The 22,032-nt window shown below is 42.9% G+C and overlaps 2 protein-coding genes across 8 annotated transcripts in view; one reads left to right on the forward strand and one right to left on the reverse strand.

Annotated features, from left to right (window-relative positions):
- Positions 1 to 11: 11 nt before the first annotated feature.
- Tex38 (testis expressed 38) lies at positions 12 to 4,984 on the forward strand. Of its 5 annotated transcripts, XM_085839070.1 has the most exons (4): positions 12 to 1,303; positions 2,048 to 2,104; positions 3,686 to 3,817; positions 4,201 to 4,984. In XM_085839070.1, coding segments are annotated over exons 3-4 (606 nt in total). In that variant the 5' UTR covers positions 12 to 1,303; positions 2,048 to 2,104; positions 3,686 to 3,816; the 3' UTR covers positions 4,806 to 4,984. The 5 variants fall into 5 exon arrangements, with proteins under 5 accessions (XP_085695196.1, XP_085695195.1, XP_021015619.1 ...); XM_085839069.1 differs by having other exon boundaries at positions 12 to 2,104; XM_021159960.3 differs by lacking the exon at positions 3,686 to 3,817.
- A 2,321-nt stretch (positions 4,985 to 7,305) lies between these two features.
- Efcab14 (EF-hand calcium binding domain 14) overlaps positions 7,306 to 22,032 on the reverse strand; it is a 38,755-nt gene continuing 24,028 nt past the window's right edge. For 2 of the 3 annotated variants that reach the window (XM_021160114.3, XM_029476139.2), the window contains 4 exons: positions 21,207 to 21,287; positions 18,843 to 18,954; positions 17,016 to 17,135; positions 7,306 to 10,776 (listed from right to left, as the gene is read on the reverse strand). In XM_021160114.3, coding sequence (XP_021015773.1) covers positions 10,601 to 10,776; positions 17,016 to 17,135; positions 18,843 to 18,954; positions 21,207 to 21,287 — 489 coding nt within the window. In that variant the 3' untranslated portion in view covers positions 7,306 to 10,600. The remainder of the gene's footprint in view (positions 10,777 to 17,015; positions 17,136 to 18,842; positions 18,955 to 21,206; positions 21,288 to 22,032) is intronic. The other variant, XM_029476140.2, reaches the window with a different exon arrangement.

Genomic DNA, 22,032 nt, shown 5'->3' on the forward strand with positions numbered 1-22,032 from the left:
CTTCGGGTTCTCACCGGGCTTGCCCCTTTTCTAAATTTACTTGGCACTAGCTGTAACAGTTTCTTCAGCTGCAAAGGATGTTTGAACATCATAGCTGAAGCTTCTCTTTATCGGTGTCTATTTGCAGAAGGTTCCATTGGCCTCATACCCTATGAAGTAGATATTAACCTCATTTTACAGATGGAGAAGCTAAACCGGCTGCGAACCATTAAAGTAGAAAGTTCCACCTAAAAGCTAAGCTTTTAAAAAACGCAATGCCTCTGAAGTCTGGGTTCCTTCCTGGCATTTAATTGAACTACTTTCCTCAGAGACATAAGGAATTATCCTGGACAAGGATAATTTGGGCTCTCTCCTCAACCAAAATGTCACCATCTTCATTTGCTGAACCAAATGAGTTTAGGAACAATGGTATCTCACCCGCTGCCAGCCAAAGCAGACCCTATGTGAGGGCAGTCACATGGAAGTCCTTATCTGGACCTTAGTTGATAGGAACCTCTCCCGAGGCAGGAACAGGGACTCCAAACTCTGTTCAGTACAGCCTGCGCTCAGACATCAGCCTCTCGATGCTGGGACAGTGCAGTGGGAGATATGGAAGTCTGACTTTGCTGGCCTGTACCTGGCTCAGAATTCTTCCACGTGCTGTTTCCTGTGCTCAAACAGGCATGCATCGCCTCCTCCTCATCTGGAACTCAGTTCTCTCAGCACCTCAAAGAGACCTCTAGAGAAACCTCCCATCCTTAAAAAAAAAAAAAAAAAAAAAAAAAAAAAAAAAAAAAAAGAATTGTGTTGGAGTGTGGTGAAGTATAAGTGGAAATCAGAAGACAATTTTGTGAAATAAGCTCTCTCCTTCCTTTCCAGTTTCCAACTCCTTTCCAGCTGATCTAACTCAGCTCTCCAGGCTCACAGGGCAAGTGCTTTTGCTGCTCTCTCCCATTCCTCCTTATAGTCTATCTTTACTCTCCCCCCACCCGGAGCTGAGGACTGAACCCAGGGCCTTGTGCAAGCACTCTATTAAGCTAAATCCCCAATCCTTTCCAGTCTACTTTTTCTTGTTGTTGTTGTTTTTTGTTGTTGTTGTTTTGTTTTTTTGAGACAGGGTTTCTCTGTATGGCTGTCCTGGAACTCACTTTGTAGACCAGGCTGGCCTCGAACTCAGAAATCCACCTGCTTCTGCCTCCTGAGTGCTGGGATCAAAGGCGTGCGCCACCACGCCGGGCCTCAATCTACTTCTTACAGAAGATATAACTATCCAAAACTTTAGATCTCTGGTGGTCCGAGGTAGAAATGCCTCCCACAGACTCAGGTATTTGAATACTTGTTCCCCTATTGGGGAGGGTGTGAACCTTTAGGAGGTGGAGCCTTGCGGGAGGAAGTATATCAGTGGGTAGGCTTGCGAGTTTTAGGCTTCCCCACTTCCAGGCACTGCTTTTTGTTTCCTGCATATGGATAAGGATGTGATCGCCCAGCTTTGTGCCCCAGCCACCTGCTGTCATGTCTCCTTTGTCATTATGGATCCCCTTCCCCCTTCTAGACTCATAAGACAGACAAAAATACCACCACCAACAACAAAACAAAACAAAAAACAAAACAAGACCTCCATCTATAAATTGCTTCACAAAAAAATTGGTATTTTTATCACAGCAACAGCAATGTTTGCATAAACCCGTAGAATTTATGTAAACACCTTGTTTACCGAAACCCATGGAATTTACATTTTAGTGGAACCAGATAAACACTTGTAAGTAGAAAAGCAAAGGAAGATAAGAGAGACACAAATAGGGTATTGCCTGAGCAGCGATTTGAATGGAATGAGGGAACGACTTGTATGATACTTGCAGGGACAGACTAGCTAAGGGGAACAGCAAATGTAAGACATGATTATAGTGTTGTAAATAGCAAGAGCGTATCCCCACGGCAGAGGGGACAGAGGTAGAGATGACACAGAGTTGAGTGGCTAAATTGCTCAGGGCTTTGAAGGTCATGGTTAAAAACTGGCTTTTGATCTGGGAAGTCTAAGCAGAGGAGTAACATGGCCTACTCTTCAAAGGATCGTTCTGACTGCTGGAACTTGGAGTATGTGGCGCAAATGTGGAAACCTCCAAGGGTGAGTAATTTGTCCCACCTCAAAGCCCAAGGTCAAATATAACTTGATAGATCGGCAAGGAAGGATGTCAGCCAAACTGTTGGGTATGTGAGTCTGAAGTTCTGAGGTATGTTCCAGGCTGGCGGTTACAGTGGTGACATCAGTGCATTTGTGTTCTTTAATGCTATAAATGTGGCTAAGTTCACTGAGAAGGGAACATAGATAGAATGCTAAAGACTGAGCCCTGGAGCGTGCCAAGACTTAGAGACCAGGAGATCGTGGAAGACACCAGCTAAAGAAGAGGAAAAGCAGGGGCAATAGGGTAGAGCAGAGGGAAAGGCATGCTGGGAAGAACTCTGTAAATAGTGCCTGCTCTGGTTTGAATCTGAAATATTCTCAATAAGCTCATGTGTTGAACTCTTGGTCCCCAGCCAGTGGCACTATTTTGGGAGGCTGTGGAAACTAAAGAGGTTGGGCAGAAGAAGGTCACATGGGGACTTTGAAGGCTATAGCCCAGACCTTGGTTCTGGTCCTGAGTTCTGCTTACTGTTTTCTGCGATGTGAATGGCTGTCTTCTACCACGTGTTCTACCACAGCCATGATGGCCCGCCCATTCACATGGGACTGAGCAACTATAGAACCCTCTGAAACAGGAGCTAAATCAAACCTTTCTTTTTAACATTGTTTCTGTCTGGTATATGGGTCACAGAGTAACATAGAGTGTCAGGAGTCACAATAGAAGACTATAAAAAGGAGAAAAACTAAAGGGTAAGATTTCAAGTTATCACTGGTTGGTATGTCTCCCTTAGAGTTGACTGAGACATAACATGCAAGGGCTTTCTAACTGAGCTACCCATAAATGGATCAAGTTGCCTTAACTAATGAGCAAGACCCTGGCTCCAATAAATCCTGGGGGGATTGGTTGCCAGGGAGACCTGCCCCAATAGTGCTCTCTTCCCCCATTCCCCTGCTCCCCCCCCACCCCCCGTGTGTGTGTGTGTGTGTGTGTGTGTGTGTGTGTGTATGTGTGTGTGTGTGTGTATGTGTGTGTGTGTGTGTGTATGTGTGTGTGTAGGGGATGTCTGATGACCTGGTCAGAAGGGAATGAAGTATTCAGGATAAAGGAAAGAAAGTTAGCCCCAAAAGGGATGCAGGACCAGATGGAGGAGAGCTCCCACAGGGCACAAGAACACTTGCCAGCACCTGCTGAAGGAAGGAAAGAAAGCAGAAATAAAAGAGATTGTAGGAGCCAAAGGAGGCACTGACCACTTGGTTCTCTTGAGCTGGTTTTCTTCTCACAGCTTGGTCAAGATTTGTTGAGGCCAGACATGCCCAATGCTCTGTGTGCTCTCCCCAGTAGGCACTGGGGGAGGTACCCAGTGGTGTTTCCTTAATCACCAACCACATAGCCCCTTGAGAATGCCAAGGCCCTGTCCTGGGGCTGCTCTATGGGTTCACTATAAGGAATTGGGCAGACAACTCTCCTGGTGCCTCGGTCTTTGGTAGAAGCAGTAGATGTTGTGTACTAGAGGTTACTGGATGGGCTCACAAACATTGTCCCCGGAATGCCAGTTGGACAGAACCTGATGACCTTTCCTTTAGAGAACAATGAGGCCCGGGCCTTCTGAGGACTCCTATTGGTGGAGTGGGGTGAATTTCCTCTCCCCAGAGTGATAGGCTGGAGGCCAAGACTGACCTTTACGGATTCCCAAAAGGACCCAAGCCGCTCTGGCAGTAAGTGTAGCACCTCTAGTCCTTGCCCCTCACATTGTACCCTTGGGCATGGGGTAAGTAAGGAGAAGTCTTTTGCATGGATGGAGGAGTGGTGGCTTCTTGAAGTGCTAAGCAATTAGATGGTTATCTTTTCTAGAAACTAAGTACTCCCAGAAGGCTGAGTCCTCACCCCCTTTAGACCTAGCGTTTCTCATCTGTAAATAGCTAAAATGATCCCTTAAGGAACCTGGAAGTCTAGTGTTGAGCTGGAGAATGAGGAGGGAGGGGAGGAATGGAGAGAACAGGAAAAATGACTAGTTGAGGAGGTCAAGGAGGGGAGTGAAAAAAAGCTGTGCATTAGGCGCACCAGCCAGCCAGCCTTTCTCTCTCTCTCACTGCCTTAGTGTGGATCTCCTTGTGCATTGGATTCCTGGGGCTGTGTTCTGTGCTAATAGGAAGCTGCATACTCTTTCTGCACTGGAAGAAGAACTTGCAAAGAGAAGAACGTGCCCAGCAGTGGGTGGAAGTGATGAGAGCTGCCACATTCACCTACAGCCCACTGTTGTACTGGATAAACAAGCGGCGTTACCATGGCATGAATGTAGCCATTAACACAGGCCCTCCCCCTGCTGTCACCAAAACTGAGCCGGAAGATCAGAATCCAGATTCTTTGTGGGAGTTGGATCTCTCTGAAGGCAGGAGCTTCGTTGTACAAGACAGCAGCCCCAGAGGTGAAGCCTCTGATCTCTTGCAACATGCTTTGGGGATTCCAAAGCAGCCCCAGTCTTCAAAAATGCCACAGCCTCGGACTGACTCCCCATTCCCACTTCCCATCTTTCAGGAGGTGCCCTTTGCCCTTTCCCTCTGCCACCTGCCTCCCATGTTGAACCACTCTGTCTCCTACCCTTTGGCCAACCGCCCCGAAAGGAATGTTCCTTTCTGTTCCCTCCCAACACTGGCCCACGGAACAAACTGCTTTAATGCCAAGCCTTTTGCTTTAGAGCTGTAGTTTCCTCTTAGTGAGGGTGGGAGCTGCAAATACCAAAGGCTCCCTTTGGTAGAAAACAGAGATAACCACAAGGAATTGGTACTGACAAGGAGATCACAGCCACCTGGTGAGAGGTTTAATGCCATAGACTTAAAAAAAAAAAAATAAAGTCCAAGTTTTCCTCTGTCTCATTTCCTCCTAGAAGGGCAATGCCTTTTGTGCCAGCCAATGTGACCGTGGTGCTTTGTAAATCAAGCTGGTTATAAGTTTCACCACTGCATATGGGAATCTGAGATTACCATTTGGGAGACGCTGAACCAATACTTGTGGCTGGATTGACTCAATATCCCTCCATCCAGTGTTTGAGCCTGAATGATCACCAGGCTCTGACCTAGGTCTCCAGGCACTGCTCCTCAGTAGGGGGGAAGCACAGATGCCACAAGAGGACAGTAGTTGAGAGCTATGGTGGCCTACATTGGCTATGTCATAAGCCTAACAAATGCCAGTATGGTTTAGTTGGACTGTTGTTTGCATGTATTGCTTCTTGGCTGGCTGTCTTTGTCCTTTATTTCTAGTGTTCCCAAGAACAGTGCCAAATGGCAGTTCTGACCCTCCTGTTCAGATGCAGACATGGGTTTCCAAGATGTATACCTTGGTGGTTCCACAGCTAGCTCCAGTTCACGTTTTCCTGGCATCTCATTTCTAGGATTTCTACCACACCCCACGGTGTCTTTTCTTAGCATTGCCTTGTTAGAACAGTTTGGCTAAAAGCATTAGGGTATGAGGGTTGTTGACTGGCAAATGGGTCAGAGCATCTTCTAGAATTACACCTATAGTTTGTATCTTATCCCTTTTCTCCCATCTTCTCTTTTGAGATGAGGGCTATTTTAGTCCAGGCTGGCTTGGAACTTATGCCAGGCTGCCGTTAAACTCCTGATCCTCCTGCCTCGGTCTTCTGAGTGCTGGTATTACAGGTTTGTGTCCCCATACTTGGCTTTATTGCTTATATCTTTAGATTTTCTTTAATTTTGTGTGTATGGATGTTTTACTTTCATGTATGTCTGTGCTTGTGGACGTCAGAAGAGGGTATCAGATCCCCTGGAACTGAAGTTAGACAACTGTGGCCCTCTATGTGAGTGCTGGGAATTGAACTTGGGTCCCCTGGAAAAGCAGCCAGTGGTTTTTTGTTTGTTTGTGTTTTTTTTTTTGTTTGTTTGTTGGTTTTTCGAGACAGGGCTTCTCTGTGTAGCCCTGGCTGTCCTGGAACTCACTTTGTTGACCAGGCTGGCCTGGAACTCAGAAATCCGCCTGCCTCTGCCTCCCAAGTGCTGGGATTAAAGGCGTGCGTCACCACACCTGGCTGCAGCCATTGTTCTTAACCACTGAACCACCTGAACACGTAAAATGGGCCCAGATGGAGCTTCTGATGCACACCAGAGCAGGCTCATTCCTCAGCCGTTCTTGCTTCCTCTCATCCTGAATATGCCTAAAGCCTGAGCCCTGTAGGCTTTGCTTCAGGTCAAACATTGAAAATGCTTTCATGTCTTTTTTAAAAAACAAACACCCCCCCCCCCCCGAAAACTGAAAACCTATCAATGAAGTTCATTAGGGTTGCTTACCAGTGGCTACAAAATGGCCTTCCCTCCCACAGCACCCATTAACTACATTTAAGTCCTCAGGGATAGGTGGGGGCTCCAACAGCTCCTTCCAAACCCACCATGTTTGTTGGTAGTCACAGCTACAGTGGGTTTGAGAATCAAGAGCCACCCCAGCTTAAAGTCAGACTTCTATACCACTCCCTGACTTCCTGCAGCTCCTATATTGTCTGCCCTTTCTTCTATGATACTCCCTGAACCTGGAGGGGATATATAAATGCCTCGTTTATGGATGGCCATTCAACCCTCACTTTGACTGATTGTGGGTCTCTGTGGTGTGGCCTAGGACCTTCCTAGGCACAGGCTTTTGGTTGGGATTATGAAATGAGTCATGCATTTCCCATTGTGGAGTGGGCTTCAAGTCCAAACAGAAACTGCTTGGCTATCCCTGTAAGAGCTGCTACTCCTATACCAGTGGGCACACCCTGCCTGTCTGGTCAGCAGTATTGCACACAGGATCCACAGATGACAGTTGATGGCTCTTCCCCCCCCCCCCCCCCAGCAGCCTGCAGACTACCTTCATGCATTATGATGGCTATCCATCAGGAAGGAAACTCCCGCCCAGTTCCAGCTTGATTTCTTTCCTGTCAACAGAGGATGAGGTGTTTTCAGCAAAGGTCTTAAGAGAGAGGTCTGGTGGGCAACCAGCGGCAGAGACAATCCTTGCTTTTTGTTGTTGCTGTTGTTGTTAGTCTTAGGTGCCTACTTGGCAAAACCATAAAGCAGATTCTTGATATTGTTTTGTACCCCCAACTAATAGCCCTTGATTTCAAGAGGAAGTAGCAAGCAGTCCACAAAAATAAAGATTAAAGCAGGTTTTCCCCTTTAATTATCAGGGGAGCAGGGAAAATTCTAGTCAGACACAGTGAGAGAAACGTAATGTTTTATTTAGATAAATTAAAATGGCTATATTTATAGGAAATAAGTAAAGCTCAAATGAAGTCATGGAAACCTTGAATCCACTCTCTAAACAGAACCAAAATTGCTTATGTATTACCAAAATAGTTCCATTAATATAAAGTAGATTTACAGTTCTTAATATGAGAAAACAACAAGGTAGGTTAGGTTTATATAACAAACAATACACACTCTCTAAAGTCTCAGGAATACCCAAATGTGTTCTGGCTTGAATATGAGAGAAGGGACCACATCTAGATGGTTGGTAAGCAAGCCAATGAGGTGTGTAGCAAACAAAAGCTGTCACTAAAAACAACTCAATAGGCCATTATAAGTGTGAGCCCATCACAGTCAAAATCTTCAACTGTGACGCTGGGACCAGGGAGGGGGCTGATGGGGCTGTCCAGCAATGGTAAAGAGCAAACTGCAATGGAAGGGAAACAAGCCGGTCGTGAAGTGAGACTGTCTGCCTCAGCTCTTCTGCATTCGACCCATTCTTAAGAGCCAAGCATCCATTGCTCTGCTCCCCCTTGAATGTTACTACAGTCATAGTTAAGCCAGGTACTCTTCTGAGACAAGCTCTCACTATGTAGCCCAGACTGGACTAGAACTCATTATTTTCCTGCCCCAGTCTCCCAAGGGATGGGATTACAGGTATGTACTACCATGACTGGCTTGTGAATGGTCTTTCAGTAAATATTATGGTAGATGGTACACAGCAATAAAGCAAAGAACCAAGGGGTAACACTTTAAGAAACTAAGGTGGGAAGTACTCTGAGCTACTGACTGATAAGGCCAAAGGATTGAAATCCAAAGCCAAACTCACCACCACTACCATTGAGTTCTCTTAGAGGTGATCTGTGGCTGGTGAAGCTTGACTAACACAAGGCACTGGATGCACAAGTTAAGACAATAAACAAATGAAGACCCAATCTTCACTGATTGATAGGTTTTTGGGGCTCCTAAGCCAGTGAGTCTGTCCAATTTTTAGCAAAGGATATCAACCTCTGCCTAGATCTGAGTAATGCCATAGGCAGGATGAGAAAGGTATAGAAGGTCAGAGGGCAGTTATGGCTACCTCTGGTCAGTTTGATAGGAGACATCACATGGCTCAGGGGTGATGCTGGCAGACAAGCTTGACATGGAAAAACCAGAAGAAAGTCCAAGAAACAAATTCTGCTTCCTCACTGAAAAGCATATACCACAAAGAGTTAAGGTGTCTTGAAAGTATCTGCCTACAAATGAGAACTTGAAACTAAAAAGGACAAGCTACATTACCCTCAGTATATTTCATATAAATCAGTTCTCAAAAAAAAAAAAAAAAAAGAAAAACCTTCCAGGTACAGACATACTATTTATGGTACAATATATACAAATATAGCAGAATAATTCAATTTATTGCTAGAACTTTATTTGGTTGTTACAAAATCTGTACGTGTGTGTGTGTGTGTGTGTGTGTGTGTGTGTGTGTATGTGTGTAGTATGGAAGGCAGCCAGGAGAACAAGAGTTACCTAAAGAGCCAGGATAATATTTGAACTGTATTTTTAACTTTTCCAAGAAGGTGACAGCATAGATGAGCAAGGCAAACATTAAGGCAAAAAATTTAAAGAGAGAAACATGAGCTAAGGAGACTCATGCACAGGAAAACTTGTCTTGCCTTCACTGAGTTTTAATGTCTAGAGAAAAAAAAAGCCAACTCTAAGCTGAATATTATATAAAAGAAACAAAATATAAAAAGCAAGGCAAAGCAAAGCGAAAACCAAATGTCTTTAAAGGTCAAAGGTACTAGACTGTATCTATAGCTGACAGGGCAACTTGATCAAAATTAAACAGCAATGATCTTTACTAAGGAAGCCCTGCCATCACAACAGCTTCTCCAGTGTTTCCCTGACCGGCTACGGCAACCTGCGGTTCTGTAAGGTCTTCTGCTGGGGTTGCCCAGAGACTCCTGAGAACACTGGGAGTGTTCTCAACATGTCAGTGAATGGTGATCTGCTCCTAGTCAGACCTTTCCTGGCTTGCCCACAAAGCATGTAAGGGGAAGCATCACAGATGCTCTTTAGACCTGGGAAAACAGCCCCATCACCAGAGGGCTCCTGCTCCAAGCACGCCTGCTCCATGTGGTATCCTCTGGACAAAAAACCCATAGCTCCTTCTGAGAGAACAATTAGGAACAAAGAATATGATTTCCTGTTTCATCTGACCACATTTTGGCTTTAGGCATCCTGCCAAGAAATAGAGCAAATTCTTGGTTATCCTAAAGGTAAAATCAAATGGTACTCAGAGCTTTTCTCTAGTGCTCTGGGCAACTAGTTTGGGATAGCAGCCAAGGACATGAACCTTCCCATTCCAGACTGGACATGGTGCTGAAGGTAGGCAGTTACGACTTTAGGGTAGTCTAGAGTGGGTGGGCAGAGAAGACCCACTTCTTGAGGGGAAAACATATAATTTCCCACCAAGTAACTTTTATGCTCATAATCCTTGGAAGATAATTAAAAATGAGGAAAATCCCAGTAAGACTTCTCTGGTTCTTAGGTTAGGAATAGGAGCAGTGGCCCAGAATCTGACTTTCCTGAGTTTGGAACTGGCACCCTCTGCACAGCATCCTTACCTGAACTGATGCCCCAGCTTCAAACCCTATGGTGGTGCCCAAGCATCTGAGGGCTGCCTTCAGGAGATGTGAAGAGTTTCAGTTGCCGCCCAGAGCAGACTGTCAATTACTCACAACAAGTCATTCATTCATTCCATTCAAAGCCAATCGTCTTTCTACACATTATGCACAATCTTTCATTTTATATATTTACAAACAGAAGAGACTCATCTTTCAAAGAAAAGACATATTCTGAGGCTCTATAAAGTGCATCTAATTTAAGGCAAATTCATATGAAATATAAACTGACTTATTATCTCTATATACATACACTTTCCAGCTTTAAAAGGTAAATTCTCTTCCCCTCAAAAAACAGGAAAGAGAGAAGAGGGCTTTATTATTTTTTCCTGGCAACTTTAAGTTACAACATCTCACTGGCTTCATGAAATCATAGATTTCTAAACATCATACTTTAAGTAAATTTTTTTAAAAAAATAATTTTTTAAATAGTGTTTTCAAACAAGTTAAAAGGTGACAATGTGTTTGTTAGAGTAGTATGAAGGAGTGAAGAGTTAGTCAAGAAGGTTTTTGTTTTTGTTTTTTTCTGTCTTTTTAGTTAAGTAGATTTTTAGGTAGTCCAGGCTACATATCCATTTCAATATACCTGATGAGACTAGATACCTAAAGCTACTCTTAGTTCCAGGAAAGAATATCTTCCATCTCCATTCGAATCAAATGCTCTCAAGCTCTCTGGTCTTGGCATGGCAGAACCTAGGGAATTCCAGAGTTGCTGGTAGGTCAGCATCCCATCCACATCTTGACCAGTCTTGTGGAATAAATCCTGAAGATCTGTTAAATGGGAATTACAAAAGAGACATGTAGTATGTTTATGCATACAGTTAAAAGTAGCTTAAACTGACTTCCCAGCATTAAAAGAAAGGCTACTTGGCCAGGTGTGGTGGTGACCATCTTTAATACTAGCATTTGGGAGTGGTTGGGTAGAGGTAGGCAGATTTGAGAGTAGCCTCATCTATACAGTTAAGTTCCAGATCAGCCAGGGCTTATCTCAAACCCTTCCCCTGCAAAACAAAACAACTCTCCCAACTTGCTGGGAGGGGTAGAGAGATGGCTCAGTGGTTAAGAGTGCTAGCTGCTCTTCTAGGACTGTGAGTTTGGCTCCCAGCCACTTGTAACTTCAGGTCCATGAAATCAGATGCCCTCTTGTAGCCTCCAAGAACCCACTTTCCCGAACCCCATGGACCAGTGGTTGAAGTGTTTGTGATCATGCACGAGCGAGGGCCAGGGTGTGGGTCCCCAGAATACATGCAAATTCCAGGAGGGCATGATGACCTTTCTGAAATCCCAACCTCAGAAAGTGGTGAGAGCATCCCTAGAGCAAGCTGGCTGCTGCGACCAGCCCTGCCGGCGAGCTCTGGGCTTGCCTGGAAGACTGACTTGGTGGGGATGGTTCCTGACATCAGTGTGGGACCGCCAAGTATACATGCACACATATACATGTGTACAAGCACACACATGCAAATGTGCACATGCACAAAAGCCATGCCCATACAGGTAAACATGCATATAGACACATACACGCAATACACACTCACATGTACATACAGATGTGAAATAAGGAAAAAACCAAGAATGATACTCTTTGATCCTTTAAGAAGGAGACGAATACTATACTGCACAGCTTCTTATACTGTGAGGTGAAAACTCATATGGGAGTTACATACCTGCAATGTTGGGGTCATGTTTGGCAACAGTGACCAAACAGTAAATCAGACTCATATGCTTAACAAGTCTGAGGTGTTTCTGGAAGTGTTCGCCTGATCTGCAGTTCGGAATGTGCTGACATACAACATAGACTTGGCAGTGCATATGCCCTCATGCCACACGCCACGAACGTTGCCTGAAGCACTTTGTTTTGGATTTCAGTCTACTGTATGCTGTGAGCTGCAGTGTTTTTATTGTATATACCAAGTTTTCTCTTCTTATAGAAACAAGTGTTTGTAGAAAACAAAAACTTAAAAAATATTTTCTTGCCATTGTTCTTTAGCATGTATCAAACCAGTGCATCTTTTGGTTGTAATGTTAGAATGTTTAATTTTTAAAACTGCCATTTGAGTTGCTGACTTAAGTTTTCGATTTCTGAAATGGCTCTAAAGATATTTTGCTATTCTGTACTACATATATATGTGAGATGGCATTCTCAGTTCTAATAATTATAAAATGCAAAGATCTAGCCGGGTGTGGTGGCTCACGCCTTTAATCCCAGCACTTGGGAGGCAGAGACAGGTGAATTTCTGAGTTCGAGGCCAGCCTGGTCTACAAAGTGAGTTCCAGGACAGCCAGAGCTATACAGAGAAACCCTGTCTGGAAAAACAAAACAAAACAAAACAAACAAAAAAAAATGCAAAGGTCAACTATAGCCAGTATTTGGCTACTTTGTGGCAACTTTTTTTTTCTTCCACCCTTTCAACCCCCCAACACTAGATAGGGAGAAAAAAAGGACAGAGAGGAAAGGGGGCAACATTATCCTTAGACTATTTCCTGCTAATTAGGGGTAGTATTGAGTTCCTTGGGACGTTTGATCTTTGCAGTTAAGACACCCAATTTTTTCTTTTTATCTTGTTTCTTCTTTGAGCCTGGCTACTTAAACGGTGACCAATACCCCAACAACAACCAATACCCCAGCCTGCTGCTTGGGAGCCTAGCATTGATACACCCTGTGAAGAGATCCCAGAATTCCAAATGTCACAGAATCACAGAAACTATCTGTAGTTGGCAAAACTACGACTCTGCTAGAGCACGAGGCAAATCATAGTCAGCTGCTGTGGACAATCTGAAGTAGCCCCATATGGAATTAAAACAAAAACTTATTCTTATACTATTTCTCTGATTTTAAAGAAACCAAAATTCTCACTGCAATCAACCAACTTTGAAAAGCACTGAAGTGTATCAAATATTACCCAGTATGGTGATCTTGCTACTATGTACCATTGTCTTTTTAGATCTAGAAATTAAGTAGTTGAAGAATCAGGAATTGGGAGGGAGATAAACACAGAAGAGGAAGGTAAAATAAGTAAGGATGTGTGAAGAAGTCATAGGAATCACGATTAACTATTCACCTAAAAATTCCCCACCTGTAATATACTAAGTCTGTGTGTAAAAATACGTATATAGTTTAAATGAAATTTCCTCGTCTAGGCTGACAATGCTCCCTCCAAGAGACCACCTAAGATAACTTCAACATTAGGCATAAGAAATCTTTTTTGGGGCTGGTGAGATGGCTCAGTGGGTAAGAGCACCCGACTGCTCTTCCGAAGGTCCAGAGTTCAAATCCCAGCAACCACATGGTGGCTCACAACCATCCATAACGTAATCTGACTCCCTCTTCTGGAGTGTCTGAAGACAAATGGTCAGCCCTGAAAACATACAGATTGATCAGGTTATAGTTAGGAATGTGTGTGTGTGTGTGTGTGTAAAAACAATTAATGAAAAAGAAACCATGGAGTTGAAAGAGAGCAAGGAGATGTATATGGGAGGGTTTGGAGGAAAGAAAGGGAAGGGAGAGTTGATATAATTATAATATAATCTCAAAATTGAAAGAAATAAAAAAAAGTCAGGATTACAGACTACTTTATTATCACCAGGATGGCCATCATCAGGAGCAATGATGATGTGGGGGAAAGTGATGAGTCCTTATGGGGCTAATGAGAATGTCAACTGGAAGTCACATTCTGAACAATGGTTTGGCCGTTCAGGAACTGTATGACCTGGCAATTTAATTCCTAGGCACTAGGTCAAGAAAACAACCATGTTTATAAAAATCTATGCCCTCATGTTCACAGCAGCATTATTATTTGTAAAAAACTGGAAACAACCCAAATATGCGTCAACTGATGAATGGATGAGCAAAGTGTGAATATAGCATACAATAGACTATTACTCAGCCATAGAAAGGAAGTATTGTTTCATGCCACAAAATGAAAAGAGAACTATGATAAAAGAAGTATATAGAAGGCCACAGATTGCATGATTCCATTTCTACAAACGAAACATCCCAGATACATAAGTTTATTGAGACAGTAGGGGTAACTGGAGTGCATCTTAAACTTCTCCCTTATCTATCTATCTATCTATCTATCTATCTATCTATCTATCTATCTATCTATCTATTTGCTTATTGTGTATGTATACATGTGTACATAGCAAGATGCATGTGGAGATCAGAGGAGAACTTGTGGGCATGGGCTTTCTTCTTCTACCATGTGGCTCCTGCTCAGGGTGTCAGGCTTGATGGTAAGCACTGAGGCATCTGGTCAGCCTCAGACGAAGCTGTTAAAGGAGTATGAAGCTTCATTCTGGGGTGATAAAAATGCTATGGAATTAAGTCAAGGTGATGGCTATATAATCTTGAGAATATACTAAGGCCCATGCAATTACACAGTTTAAAAGGGTGACATGGAGTATGAATTATATCTCCATTAAAAAAGGACCATAGAAATCTCTGCATCTGTTTGTTTATTTTTTGGTGGTTAATGCTACCAATTAATCTGTATTAAAAAAATAACAAAGATACTATTTAGAAAATGACATTAGAAAATTTCCAACAAAAGCCTTTAACATTTAAAAAGGATTTGATCCAGGGGTGGTGGTGTATGCCTGTAATCCAGAGTTCAAGACCAGCCTCAGATATACAGAGTATCAAGGTCAACCTGGCTATATGAGGTTGTCTCAAAACAAACAAAAGCAAAAAACAAACAAAAAACAAACAAAAAACATACAAAAAAACCCCAACAAAACAAAACAAAATAAAAACTTTAAACAAACACCAATCAACCAACAAACCAGAAAAATCCAAAAGGGGTTTCAGAGAGATGGGTCAGTGTCAGGAGTTTGTACCCCTCCCCCAGCGGACCAGAGTTCAGTTCCCAGCATCCGTGCCAGGTAATTCACAACTGCCTGCAGCTCCAGCTCCAGGAGGATCTGATGTTTCTGGCCTTTGAGAGTGCGCACACAATTAAGAATTACAGACGAAATAAAAAATAAGAAGGACTTGGCTGAGTTCTCATGCTCACTGAAAAGATTATAATACTTTAGAAGGAAGAAGGTCTCTAGTCTGCGTTTCTTTAAAAGCTTTCCTGATTATTTTTCTTCATTTATTCAAGATCATGCTTTGACTCCACATGCCTCTTGCTGTTTGGTACTTGGGAAGATGTGCTGAAGGGAGGAAAAACCATTTCTGTGCAAGATCTACTCTATTGAGGAAGTCTCATAAATTCCTGAAAGGCCCTCCTCACTCCTGTCCCGGGCCTGGCAGTGCAGCTGGTGAGACCTCAGAAATGCCCTGAGCCAGAAAAGCAGCTGGGATACTTCTTCCCAACAGCAAATGGCTAGATGGGAATTCCTTTCAATAGAGAGTAAATACAATGACTCGCCTTCCCCTCCAGAAAACAAAGGAAAGCCACCCCAGACGGGGCAAAAAGTAATGGTAGTTAAGCATTAACTGCAAGATGAATCAGCAACACAGTCATTCAGTTTCACAATCACGTCTACCAGGCTCTGTGCTGCAGGCTAGGGAGTGAACAGGACTGAGACTTTACTCATGGAAGCTAAACTGTTTCTTCCTAGGGAATTTCAACAGTGGCATATGCTAAATAGGAGCAAGTAAAACATGTAATGTACAGGAAGCACCTGCTCCAGACCTGGGAGATAATGTACAATGGCATCTGAACCTAAGTGAAGAACCAGTGCAAGGTATGTGGTCAGAACTGGACGACTTTGCAGATGGCAAGAGACAACCAGGAAGCCTCACCATCACAATGAAGAGTAGAAGACACTACTGGGAACAAGGCAGACATTGTTCTATGACGTATAGCCTTTGTATGAATACTTATTCTGCTCACTGTCAGAATCCCAGAGGGCCTGTTGCAGGGAAACAGTCAACTTTGACTTGTTTTGCTAATCTAACAGAATTGTGTTTGCTTTTTCTGTCCTCTGCTTTAGACAACCTATCCTTATGGAAAGAAAGGGACATTTCTTGGAGACATGATCTCACTATATAGAGCACAGGCTGGCCTCAATATCTTTATTGTTGTACCTCAGCTGAGATTATAGGCATATGCACTGTGTCTGGCTGAGACTGTATCCTTATTTTTTTTTTTTTCCGAGACATGGTTTCTCTGTGTAGCCCTGGCTGTCCTGGAACTCACTTTGTAGACCAGGCTGGCCTCGAACTTAGAAATCCACCTGCCTCTGCCTCCCAAAAAGCATGTGCCACCACCGCCCGGCAAGACTGTATCTTATACTGTATTCCATCCTTTGACATGGGGTCTGGAGGGCACTTAGTGAATGACTGAAGACCTTAAACAACATTTAAGAGAAAGGTAGTATGGAAGCTTTAGAGTCAGCCTCAGCTTGAATTCTGTCTCAACCAATTATCTGCTGTTTAGATGTGGGCAGCTTTCTGTATCTGGCCCAACAATGTTAGCTATAAATTGTGTGTGTGTTTCTGTGTGTGTTCCTGTGCAATTGCAGGCATGTGGAGGCCAGAGGGCAATCTCAGGTGTTACTCCTCAGGTACTGTCCACCTTTTAAAATAGATGATTATTATGTTTGTGTATGATGTGTGTGGGTGTGGGTGTACACATGTCATATGTTGAGCTCAGAGGACAACTTCATACTCAACTCTCTGCTTTTGCCTTTATGTTAGTTCTGGGGACTGACCTTAGGTCATTAGGCTGTAAGTGCTATTAGGCACTGAGCTATCTCTCTGGTCTCTGTTCACCTTTTTGTTTTTAGAAAATGTTTCTTACTAGTTTGGAACTCAACAAGTGGGTTAGGCTGGCTGGACACTGAGCTCCAAGAACCCACCCGTCTGCATATTCCCAGTGCTGGAACTGTAAGTGTGCCACCACATCTGGCTTTTTTCACATGGGTTCTAGGAACTGAACTCAAGCCTTAACCACCTGAATCATCTCTCTCTAGTTCATTAGATATGCTTTCATTTTTAAACAAGAAAAACATTAACAAGTTATAACAGTTACAACTTTGAACATTTCCATCATTAACATTACCTTTGATGCTAGAAATCCCAGGCAGGGAGAGAGGTTTTACTTGGGTCTCAATTTGGTTTCTAAGAAGCTGTGAAAATTCTGGCAATGCTGAAGGATCTGATGTGAAGTTCTGTACTTGCTCTGTAGCAAACACATATACCTTTATTAGAATCAATTCCAACACCAAATTAAGTTACTATCAAAGGTCACCTAGTACCATAGCAGGTGTATTTTAAGAAAAGTCGCTGAGAGTTACAGCAGCAGTGTGACTATGAAGGTAAAGGTACAGACTGAAGGATGTGTGCAGATAAGCGAAGAGGGATCAGGACTACACTAAGGCCTGAAGCAGAATCTGGCACAGGGTGAGTAGCCCTAATCTGAAAATCTGAAATGCCCCAAATCAAAATCTTTCAGAAGATAAACCAGGTGGAAAACTCCATGTATGACTTCATGTGATGGGTCATAGTCAAATAAAGGTGACCTAAAAATAACAAATAAAATTAACACCAGGCCATATGTATAAGAACAATGTATATATGAACCATGAATGAATTTCTGTATTTAGATTCAAATACCAATTCAATGATAACTTGCAAATATTTAAAAACAAAACAAAACAAAAATCCAAAACCAAACAAAAACCAAATTGACTATACTTTAGGCCCTACCTGCCTTATTGTCATCTATGCTTAGATGTTGTACTGGTTGGTTTTGTGTCAACTTGACACAGCTGGAGTTATCATAGAGAAAGGAGCTTCAGTTGAGGAAATGCCTCCATGAGATCCAGCTATAAGACATTTTTTTTTCAATTAGTGATCAAGGGGGGGTGGGCCTAACCCATTGTGTGTGGTGCAATCCCTGGTATGGTGGGCCTGAGTTCTATAAGAAAGCAGGCTGAGCAAGCCAGGGGAAGCAAGCCAGTAAGCAGCATTCTTCCATGGCTTCTGCATCCACTCCTGCCTCCAAGTTCCTACCCTGGTGAGTTCCTGTCCTGACTTCCTTTGATGATGAACAGCAATGTGGAAGTGTAAGCTGAATAAACCCTTTCCTCCTCAAATTGCTTCTTGGTCATAATGTTTTATGCAGGAATAGAAACCCTGACTAAGACCGATGCTAAGACTTGAGTTGGATAAGTCTTTTGACTTCTTGGGAAATAGGCTAGTAAGTCTGGTGTGGGGGCATGAGGCACTAGCCACCATACCATAAGAATGCTATATAGCAAGATGAAGCCAGTGTTAGAAGACCTTCAACATAGTTCTGTTTCTCACAGGAGAGAAACTGAGGGAAGCTGTTCTACAGCTCCAAAGCTGAAGAATGCTTGAGCTAGGGCGGTCAAAGTCAATACTGTCTAGTATCTTGTTACAGCCTGACAAGTCCTAAATCAGTAGATGTTAATTAATGCATCTAATAATATTGATTAGTGTGCCCTTACCTAAAGTCAAGTGGCCTGCAAATTGGAAGAATTCCATCATTACCTGTTAATGACTTTTTAGAGGACTAATATTTAAGTAAATTTTATGTACTCACAGTAACAGAAACATAACATTTAGGACTAGTTTAATGTAAGCTATGACAGTAACATTTTTGCCTATAATTGGATGCAGGCAGCATGGAGAAGTCTATTTCCAGCTAAACATTACCCGTTCTCCCCTTAATAGACTAGAGTACAAATCAAGTACAAAATGGGCTTTTGCTAAATGAAAGCGAGGTGCATCAGCCTCAGCTCGGTGCGCTCAGGCATCACTCACTCAGTCCCATCAGTGCTGGCGGACACCGTTCCTACTCCCTGTGTGGGAGACAGGCTGCCCAAGCCTGCGTGAAATATTCAGAAGCCAGCTAACTGCTTACCTTCATCTGTGGTCTCTGGAGGCCTGTTGCTTTCAGGTTTGTTTGTGAGAGCACTGATCAGCTGCAGTTTTTCTCGCAGCTCGGATACCTGAGAATTTGAATTATCTTCTTTCTGCCCCAAAAAGAGATCAGATAAGGCTTAAGGTGGGGGTAACACCTCACTGGAGCTTCTGCTGTACTCCCAAGACACATTCTGCACCTAAGACTGACCTTTACATGTCCCTTGTAAGGTCAAGGAAGGGATGGACAAATACTAGGGCTGGCTTTGGGGCCCGGTGTTGATAAGTGCTCAGCAGGATCTTACATTCTCTCTGATCTGTTTCATTGTGAACAGTCCATAGAGGAAAGTATGCATGTGTCAGCAGAAAAGACAATGTGCCCTTACTCAGGTGCTGTGTAGCACCTGCTTCCTAAATAATGGGGGACACTATTTTCTGGAGCTATTTTACACTAACTGAAAAAGTGCCTTGGATATCTCATCACTTTGTGACCATGTCATCTGAAGGAAAATTAAAAACAAACAAACCAAAAAACAAAAACAAAACCCAGCAGAACTCAATCAAACCACAAGTATTCCCCTGATTCACCCAACGGAACACTATAATGATTTAACTGGTAGCAAGAACTGTCAGAGACACAAAGTAGGAGTTGTAATATTTCTAATTCAAACCGTTACTAGAGTCTAAAGTCTACCCTATCCACACATGGCCTTATTTTCAGCTTTATCTAGGATGGTATATAAACCAATACACTTAATTGTAAGGAGAGCAGCCTAGTTCTTCTGTAGTTGGCATCGGTTTACTGTATGAAAAGGCCAACCCTTTGTTTAGGAGCACCAGTGCACCTCATGCTTCACTCAGTGAGCTTATGTGTCCCTGTTCTATCCTTATGTATACCCTAATAGTTACTGAACAGTGGCTACTGGATTTATTTAGGGAGACCCAATATGAACACACAAACAAACCTAGATGCTAAATGCTTACTGACAGCAGAAATTGAATCTGGTTGGGATGCTTTGATGAGGTAACATGAAGAGACTGACTGGCGTGACAGTTACAATACACAAGGGATCTAAAAGTAAAGCCAGAGATTTAGGCAGAAGTGTGGTTGCTGTGTTCTGATCTGACTGTTAAGATATGAATTACTGTTGAAATCACTACTACTTTCTAATATCAACCATCTGTTAACTTTTTTGTGTTCAACATTTAAATCTTGTTTTTAAAATGTTGTCATTTCCTAAATGATGTTTAAGAAAAGTGTAGAAACAGTTTAAAAGCTCAATAAAAGCCCACCTTATAATGCATCAAAATCTTAAATATATATGACTTTACCCAGACAATACAAATTTGCTAAGGATCACAGAGTAAAGTTAGAAAGTTTTACATCTAAACCTTCTGTAATATGGTCTTAGCAAAGTTCATGACCTAGGAACTTCCTATCCTCTGAACTCAAACACTATGTGCATCTCAGATGATGCTGTTCTATCTCAATCTTCCTGGTTCTCCCTTTATCTCAGCAGGACTTAACAGGACTATGAAAGTGTTAAGAATGCAATTTAAACATGAAATGATTTCTAAGCTGGACACCATTTTTAGATCATCTATGCCTCTGTCCCCTATTGTTAGTTTAGATAATTGTGCTAATTAATTTTATCAACTTGATACAAATTAGTGTGACATGGGAAGAGGGAACCTCAGCTGAGGAGCCGCCTTCATCCACCTGTGGATATGTGCATGGGGCTTTGTCTTAATTGCTAACTGACATGGGAGAGCACAGCTCACTGAGGGTAGCCTGAGCTGTATAGGAACAGGAGCTGAGTAAGCCAGAGGAAACAAGCCAGTGTAGCATTCCTCCACAGTTTCTGCTTCAAGCTCCTGCCTTGGCTTCCCTTGACAATAGAGTGAAACCCATGGGATATAATAAACTTCCTCCCCATGTTGCTTTTTGTCATAGTGTTTATCACAGCAACAAAAGCAAACTTGGACAATAACTGTCTCAGCTTAATAGTTGTTTACTTAGGAATGGCAACCTGATCCCTCTCAATGCCCACATCATACCCTACACTTTTCCACTGCAGCACTGATCAGACTTGTGACTTCTGTTCAGTCTTGAGCTGTGCCACCATAGGGGTCCCTATCTGTCTCATTCACCGTGGCCATCCCAGTTCCCTGTAAAGTGCTTAGTACAAGGTATGTGCCTCATGTGATATTCATTCATTCACCAATAACTGAACCTACTAACTGCTCTGTCTTGGTGTTTATCACAGAGGATCACAGTGCTCCTATTAGAGGGGTGGCTGGTTGTAGGTGTCGTGGGGACGCTGATGTGTTTGATTTGACTTTACAGAAGCTTCCTATCCCTTACCTTTATGCTTGGCACCTTTACAGTGTCACTTCTGTTGGTCACCAAAGACTCTCTTTTCAGAGTGGCAGCCCTATTCCCCATCTTAGAGGGCAAAGAAAATAGAAGAAAAGGTTAAGGGGAGACATTGAAACTTAAATGACATCAGATAGTTGTGTGTATGTGTACTCACGTGAGCAAGTATTTAAGACAGGGTCTCTTACTGAACCTGGAAGTAGCCCTTTTGATTAGGCTAGCTGGCCAGCATGTCTCTGCTCAAACCCAGAACAAATGGGTTTCAGATTTATGCCACTGTGTCTGGCTTTTTTGTGGGTCTGGGATTCTGAACTTGGGTCTTCACGCTTGTGTGGCATCTACTTTACCAGTTGAGTCATCTCTCCAACTCTGACTTAATACTTCTTAAACAAATTTCTCACATTTATTTAAGGGATCTGAACCACTTTAAACACAAATGGCAAAGGAGTGGGAGAAGAGAATAACATGGGAAGGACACAAGGAGAGAAAGTGGAATAAAGGCTTCTAAATGTTTTATTCACAAACTTTAAAACTGCAATGTAACTTCTACCCAGATCCAGTCTGACGCTGCTGGAAGAAATAGTAGGACAGATGGATACTATTACTGATTTTCTTTGCTGGATAAAAATAAAAAGGGGAGGGCAGAGACAGCAAGGGATATGGTGTGGTAAGTTTTCACAATAAGCCTTGAAAAACCTTCAAGGCACACTATTCATCAAATCACCCAAAGTTCTTAGCCCCTACTTAGCTTAGCTGAGTTCAAAAAGGCTTTAAAAACTAGGACTCCTTTAATCTTCACAGCTTTGTAGTAAAT

Source organism: Mus caroli, unplaced genomic scaffold (genome assembly GCF_978045245.1).
Source record: "Mus caroli unplaced genomic scaffold, Mus_caroli_1 scaffold_6, whole genome shotgun sequence".
In the NCBI taxonomy this organism is placed as follows: domain Eukaryota; kingdom Metazoa; phylum Chordata; class Mammalia; order Rodentia; family Muridae; genus Mus; species Mus caroli.